Source organism: Triticum urartu, chromosome 3A, assembly GCF_056163025.1.
Source record: "Triticum urartu cultivar PI428250 chromosome 3A, HENAU_Tu73, whole genome shotgun sequence".
NCBI classification, from domain to species: Eukaryota; Viridiplantae; Streptophyta; class Magnoliopsida; order Poales; family Poaceae; genus Triticum; species Triticum urartu.
Genome location: NC_141875.1, coordinates 263,833,788 through 263,841,571, shown reverse-complemented (window position 1 = coordinate 263,841,571; position 7,784 = coordinate 263,833,788). Strand labels below are relative to the sequence as shown.

Here is a 7,784-nt window from a genome sequence, read left to right as displayed (position 1 = left end):
GGTATTCCTGGAAGTTCTTCTGGAAAGACATCTAGGAAGTCACAAACAACTGGAATCTTTTCAATTCCCTCAAGACGTGTTGCGTTCAATGCATTCAAGACATAAAGTTGTGCTTCAGCATTTTGAACAATCTGAGCATGGTAGCTTACTATCTCATCGAAAGGATGTAGGAGATGAACGACTTTGGTGGCGCAAATGATAGAGGCGGTATGTGCTTTCAACCATTCCATTCCCAGAATGAGGTCAATGTTGGAAGACTCCAGAATAATGGGAGAAACAAGGAATTCCAACCCTTCAATCTCAATGGAACGTCGCGACCAATCATGGTAGTTTGACATCGGCCCGTAGGGGTGCGTCCCACTATCGGAGTGTTCATGTGCTCGCATCGAATGTCGTGTGTGTATGCAAACTTTTCTGACATAAATGAATGTGGTTCTCCTGAATCAAATAAAACAGAAGCTGGTACTGAATTAACAAGGAGAGTACCCATCATAGTGGCAGGCTGGTCTTGAGCTTCATTTAGATCAATGTTGTTAGCCTACCCACGACCATAAGGTCTGGCATTGTGGTTGCGGGGTTGATTGATACCACGAGCATCAAAAGGCAGAGCCAGCTGATTCTGATTCTGAGGGCAGTTCCTAGAACGGTGACCTGGAAGGACACACTTGAAGCACAGACCATCAGTGGGATTGGGAGCAGCATAGGACTATCTTGGTGTAGGTGAAGTTGGGCGGTACATGCTATCGGGGATCCATATCCGACGCTTATGCGCTGACGGGCCCGAAGATGAGCTAGCGTCACGGCTGCGCCTGACGGATCCCCGGAGTTCCTGAAGACCAGTCTCAACCTGAATAGCCTTGTTCACCAAGGTGGCGAAGTCGGCAAAGTCATGAATGAGCAGTGCTAGCTTGATATCAGGGTGAAGTCCATCACGGAACTTTTCTTGCCTACGAGCATTAGTTGCAATGTCTTCTTCAGCATAACGAGACAAGTCCGGAAATTCCCTCTGATAAGCATCTACAGACTTGTTGCCTTGGGTGAGGTTGCGGAAATCTCGCTTCTTCCTGTCCATGATTCCTTGAGGAATGAAGCTGGCACGGAAGGCAGCTTGGAAATCCGGCCAAGTGATGACCATTCCAGTAGGCAGGGTACGCCTGTGGCTGTCCCACCATTGAGCAGCGGGACCCTTCAGAAAGAATGATGCAAAGGTGACATAGCTAGCAAGGGCCACACTAGCAGACTCCATTTCATACTTGATGTCGCGAAGCCTGTCATCAGCATTAAGGGGCTGAGTTGAGCTGTGGTAGATAGTTGGGTTGAGGCACATGAAGTCCTGCAGAGTTACTGGGGTTGGCTATTGATTCATGTTTGGACGAGGAAACTGAGCCATCATTCCTTCCATGAACTAGTGGTTCAACTCAAATTGTTGCATCATTCCAGCAAAGAATTCGGACTGTGGTGGATCGTTGGCACCACGGCCACGACCAGTGGGTCTAACCATCCTGCTAACATGTAATAGGGGGTAGTTCAGCATTGAGCATTTGCAAAGACAAGGATCATTCATGATTAAACATGCATAATGAAAGAGGTACGTTGGATACAACATAGTAGTCAACACGATAGTGTGTGTACTATTTAGAATTCTATCTTAAGGAATAACTATGGCTTATCTAACTTTGGGGTGAATGTGGTCACGGGATCCTAATGTTAGAGTTAGTAAATTCATTTAACCCGAATGGAAGAGAGATTAGAGTCCCAGAGTATAGATGAGGAATAAAAGATCCTAATACCACCTGATGGCGACGTGGGCCCGTAAGACACACAACCATGTTAGTAAAAGTTTGTTTTGTGACTAGACTCAACTTCGGCCAAGGAGTTGGAAAGGGGGCTACCTACAGGTAGTCGGCTCTGATACCAACTTGTGACGCCCTCGATTCAATCGTACACTAATCATACACGCAAATGTGTACCATTAAGATCAAGGACTCACGGGAAGATATCACAACACAACTCTAGACACAAACAAAATAATACAAGCTTTATATTACAAGCCATGGGCCTCGAGGGCTCGAATCCATAAGGTCAAATACACAATAGTCAGCGGAAGCAACAATATCTTAGTACAGACATAAGTTGAACAAGTTTGCCTTAAGAAGGCTAGCACAAAAGCAACAACGATCGAAAAGGCAAGGCCTCCTGCCTGGGAGCCTCCTAACTACTCCTGGCTGTCGGCGGCCTCCACTTAGTAGTAGGCACCCTCGTGGTAGTAGTAGTCGTCGGTGGTGGCATCTGGCTCCTGGACTCCACCATATGGTTGCAACAACCAGAAAGAAGAAAGAAGGGGGAAGAAGGGTAGCAAAGCAACCGTGAGTACTCATCCAAAGTACTTGCAAGCAAGGATCTACACTACTTATGCACCGGTATCAATGAAAGGGGTAGTATCTATGGACTAACTGCAGAATGCCAGAATAAGAGGGGGAGAAGCTAGTCCTATCGAAGACTAGCATCTTCTGGAAACCACCGTCTTGTAGCAAGAGGAGGGAGTAGAGTAGCAAAAAGTAAAGTAGTAGTAGTGTGATCAACCTCAGCAAGAGATCCTTTCTCGACTCCCTGCGAGAAAGCAATCCCAGAGCCATACTATCCATTTCTCATATCCATTTCTCATCTCAAGTATCCAGTTCTAGTTCTATCGATCGGGATACAACTCCAAGTGTCCGTTACCGTAGGACAGGCTATCGATAGATGTTTTCTTCCCTGCAGGGGTGCACCAACTTACCCACCATGCTCGATTAACTCTGGCTGGACACACTTTCCTGGGTCATGCCCGGCCTCGGCCAAACAATACGCCGCAACCCGACCTAGGCTTAATAGAGAGGTCAGCACGCCGGACTAAACCTATGGCCCCAGGGGTCATGGACCATCACCCCGGGAACTCCTGCACGTTGCGTGGGCGGCCGGTGAGCAGACCTAGCTACCTCCTTAAAAAGGCAGGAGCTTACCAGTCCAACCCGGCGAGCGCCGCTCAGTCGCTGGCATCTATTAAGCTTCGACTGATGTATACGACGCAGAACGCCCCACGTGATGGTTAGTGCTATCAGGCCAGAGGCCCCTCGGATCAAATATCCAAACCGTTAGTGTGTTGGTAGTGCGGTCACGAGCAGAGACTCATGAAATATGTGACCCCGTCGCCCCGTCTCGACTACTTGCGGGAAGAGCTCAGAATGCCCGACCACTCCTCGTAAGTATCTCGCGGGCACCTTCCGGGTCAACCCGACTCCACATCACTCGCAATTAAGCTCGCGCGGGTACCCCTCCAGGCTGACCCATCTTTAGTAACACGGTTCCGTGTAAAGTCATAGTAACCATAGTAACCGTGTGTCTAACACCAAGGGAAACCCTGAGGAACCACCCTCGGTGGATTCCACTCGATGTAAACATCAAGGTGAACATAAGAGGAACCACTCTCGAGGTTCACACTTGATGGGTTGCACGACAGAGTCGTATTGGAAGTGGTTAAGGAGGAAATCACCCTCGATGACCACGACCGAATAGCTACCCTACAGAGATCTCATCAGGAGTGATGTATGAGGTGTCACCCTCGGCACTTGATTGTAACTCTGCAGAGTTGTACAACTAGGGGGGTGATGTGCGGTGTTGGGGCCTGGACGTCAATCACGTTGATCGAGACATCGAACATAAAGCGGGGAAACAAGGACAAGGTGGGGGTCACTGATTTATCACTAAACAACCTATACTAAGCAGTTTAGGATAAGCAGGTAGGTAACATTAAGCAGGTAACAAAAACAAGTTATGCATCAAAGTAGGATCATACAGAAAGCAGTAGCAGTTCTAATGCAAGCATGAGAGCGATAGAAATGGGCGATATCGGAATGCTCAAGGGGGGTTTGCTTGCCTGGAAGCTCTGTTGAAAAGGAAGAAGTGTCGTCGTCGACGTAGTCGATCACAAGGGCATCAGCATCGGTCTCGGGGTCTACCAGAGAGAAGAGGGGGAAGAAACAATAAATATAAAGCAAACAAAGCATCACAAAGCATAACATGGCAATATGTTGTGCCGGGGTGTGACCTAATGTATGGCTACACGATAAAGGTGAAGGGGGAAAACAACCGGGAATGTTTTCCCGGTTCCGGACCTGTGTCAGACAGATGACTGGAGGGGAATGTTCCATGTTCAGCATGCTAGGGGCATGTGACAGATGAACGGACCACATATTCAGATTCGTTGGATTTTTCTAACCAACTTTCATGTATAAAGTTTTTCGATCCAAGCTATGGTTTAATTTCTATTAATTTTCAAAGTTTTAAACATTTTCTAGAATTAAATAAATTAATAGAAAGATTATTGCGTCAGCATGATGTCACAATGACATCAGCAGTCAGCAGGGCGGCTGACCAGGTCAAACCTAACCAGTGGGTCCCACATGTCATACATAGAGGGCTAACAGTGGGTTATTTTAATTAAACATGTTTAATTAGCAGCTGGGCCCCACGTGTCAGTGACTAATTAGCTTAACTAATTATTTTTATTTATAAAAACGTTTATTTAACAAAATATGTGGTGGGGCCCGCATGTTAGTGGCACTGAGTGCCGAGTCAGCATAGTTCACCGCGGTCAACGTGGTCAACTTGGTCTAGGGGCCCACGGGGCAGTGACCAGGGGAGTGGCCCTCACCGGCCATGTCGGCAGGGTGCCGGAGAAGGCTTCGGCGACTTCTCCCACGGTGGCACATCGTTGGAGACGACCGGGATTCGCCTACAGGGGGCCAACACGGGCGCGTTCGAAAAGGGAGAGCCCGCCGCGTCGCGTGGTGAGGCAGGCCGGAGCTGGAGCTACCGGAAATGGCACCGGCGACGAGTGGAGGAGGTGGTGGCGTTCAGGAGTGCGTCGGAAAAATCCTACGGGGCAGTTAAAACAAGGGGAGCCGCACGCATCCAACGCCGGCGGTCCCGCATGCTGGGAGGGCCTAGAGCCACGACAGCGCCGACGGAGTGCGCCGGAGTTCGAACGTCGATGGATTCGAGCATCCAGGGCACGGCAAGGGTGGCAGAGGGGCCCATTGAGCAGGTAGGAGCTCCAGGAGCTCGGTGGTGGTGTTAGCGTGTCACGAGGAGCATCAGGGCGACGGCAATGAGCTCAACGGCAGAGCTCGGCTCGGCCATGGCGGGTCCAGCCGCTACGGGCGCGTACGGGAGGAAAAGCGAGGGGGGAGGAGTGTAGCTCACAGTGAGCCTGCAGATGTGCTCAGTGGGATCGGGGGAGGCACGAGGTGGCCGAATTCGACGCCAGCATTCGTCAGAGCGGAGGAGGAAGCCACGCTCGGTGTGGGGGCTCCTGGCTTGGTCCAGTGGTCGAGGGAGACGCCGCGGGGCACGAGGTGCTCGGGGACTCGTCAGAGAGGGATGGGGACAGCGGTGGGCACGGTGACGACGGAGGACGGCGACGGGCGCGCTCGGGCGATGGGGAGAAAGGGCGAGCGCGAGCGAGGGAGAGAGGGGAGTGGATGAGTGGGGAGGCAGGGGGAAGTGGGAGAGATAGGAGAGGAGGGGAGCGAGGCATTGGGGCCTTATCCCCTCGCCGACATTGTGGAGTATGGGGCGGCGCGTTCGGTCTGGCAAGGACGAGAGGGACGCGCCCGGTCGGACGAACAGAGAGAGGAGGGGTTGACCGGGGAGGACGAGTAGGCCGGCCTGGGTGAGGGGGCGTTGTGCCGGCCCAAGTGGGCTTGGCCCCAGGGGGCAGGGGAGACTTTTCCTTTTTCTTTTTCCTTTTGATCTTCCCCTTTTTTCTAGCAGCTTTTGCATTTTCTTTTAGCCATAATTGACTTTGCAAAAATATGCCAATGGCAAAAACAATTCCAATGAATTAAAGTGCACTGCCACAAAATATTGTGAGACCTTTTTTGAAAAGTTTGCCGATTTTATAAAATAAAAGGCCTTTAATATATTGCTTAGGTCACTGTTTTAAGTAGCTTAGGCCACTTAAACCCTTTGAAAAAATGTTGGTTCACCACCAATATAGTTGTGGATTATTTGGCACATGATGAACATTTTAGTTTTCATGTTTGAGAATTTTTGAATTTCACTCAGAATTTGAAATTGAATTCAATTGGAATTTGAAATGAGAGAGAACCAAGGATGATCAAACACTTGTTTAGCAAAATGATTAACTTAACCCCATGGGTTACTGTAGAAACATTACACCGGGGTGTTACAAATACCTAGTGCATCGTGTCCAATGAAAATATTTTGTGGCAATACTGGAGCAATTGCCTTAGCGAAGGAATCCAGGTTTCACAAGAGAACCAAACACATCAAGAGACGCTTCAACTCCATCCGCGATCAAGTCAAGGAGGGGCATAGAGATTTGCAAAGTACATACGGATCTGAATGTTGCAGACCCATTGACTAAACCTCTTCCACGAGCAAAACATGATCAGCACCAAGACTCCATGGGTGTTAGAATCATTACTATCTAGATTATTGACTCTAGTGCAAGTGGGAGATTGAAGGAAATATGCCCTAGAGGCAATAATAAAGTTGTTATTTATATTTCCTTATATCATGATAAATGTTTATTATTTATGCTAGAATTGTATTAACTGGAAACTTAGTACATGCGTGAATACATAGACAAAGCATAGTGTCCCTAGTATGCCTCTACTTGACTAGCTCGTTAATCAAAGATGCTTAAGTTTCCTAACCATAGATATGTGTTGTCATTTGATGAACGGGATCACATCATTAGAGAATGATATGATGGACAAGACCTGTCGTGGAATTGTCACGGCAGATGTCCTAGTGTGAGGACTTAGTCGAGAGGCCAACGCATCTTTGTAGTAGCTTGAGAGGGGTTGAGCGGAATTGAGAGACGCAACACAAGACAAGGATTTAGACAGCTTCGGGCCCCGGGAAACATCATCCGGTAATAGCCCTACATGTTGTTTGTGGCAAGGTCTCATTATGATCATGAGGGAGTTGCCGGTGAACCGGCTCTTTCTGTGTCTAGCCCTAGAGATTGTTTCTTCTTTTTTCTTGTCCCTCTTTGGGGAGCCCTGCCCCTCCTTATATATGTTGAAGGGGCGGGTTACGTGTGGAGTCCTATTAGGATTAGGACTAGTCTACCTTCTAATACAAACCGGATACAAGTTTAGGTCTTAACTCCTTGTAAGACAAATATTCCTCACGCCTTTCCTCTTAAACCGGCCCACCATAACATGAACCGGCCTTCTGGGCCTTGGGCCTTGTCATCCGTCTGTCCCGCCCTCCGGGTTATCAGTGAATCATAATGTTCAATCAGGTTGCTTGTAAACCGTCTGGTCAGTGTGGGTCGCCGGTGAATCGCCAAGTCCGGTCGGGTTATACTTCTGGCCGGGTTACGCCGCAGGGTATATCCCCGACAAGACCCATCCGTTAGCTTAGCATAATGATCGTTAAGTTTTATTTCTATTGCTTTCTTCATGACTTGTACATATTCCTCTTACTATGAGATTAAGTACAATTACACTTTTTCCCTTAGTTGTGCCAGGTCGTGGGTTTTGCCTCTACTTTTCGACTCTGCTCAGTTTTGCCCTTAGATTTGTCTCTAAGGTCGTCTAAGTTCCCTTTGACCGTTTGACCAATACTTTGAAAAATCATAACAAATTCATGTGAACTCATAAAAATGCAAATAAGACATCAAAGTGTTCAGAAAAACAATATCTTTATGTGGATGCCATTTGCATGAAGGAAAAAAGTGTCGTTTAGACAACCCAAGGTTATTAATGTTA

The 7,784-nt window shown here is 48.3% G+C and overlaps 1 protein-coding gene across 1 annotated transcript; it reads right to left on the bottom strand.

The window, feature by feature from the left end:
• Positions 1–519: 519 nt before the first annotated feature.
• Positions 520–1,327, bottom strand: LOC147979400 (uncharacterized). Its single transcript, XM_087515190.1, has 2 exons — positions 848–1,327; positions 520–651 (listed from the first exon to the last, which is right to left on the bottom strand). The coding sequence occupies exons 1-2, from the start codon at positions 1,325–1,327 to the stop codon at positions 520–522; spliced, it is 612 nt and encodes a 203-aa protein (XP_087371316.1).
• Between the last annotated feature and the right edge of the window lie 6,457 nt (positions 1,328–7,784).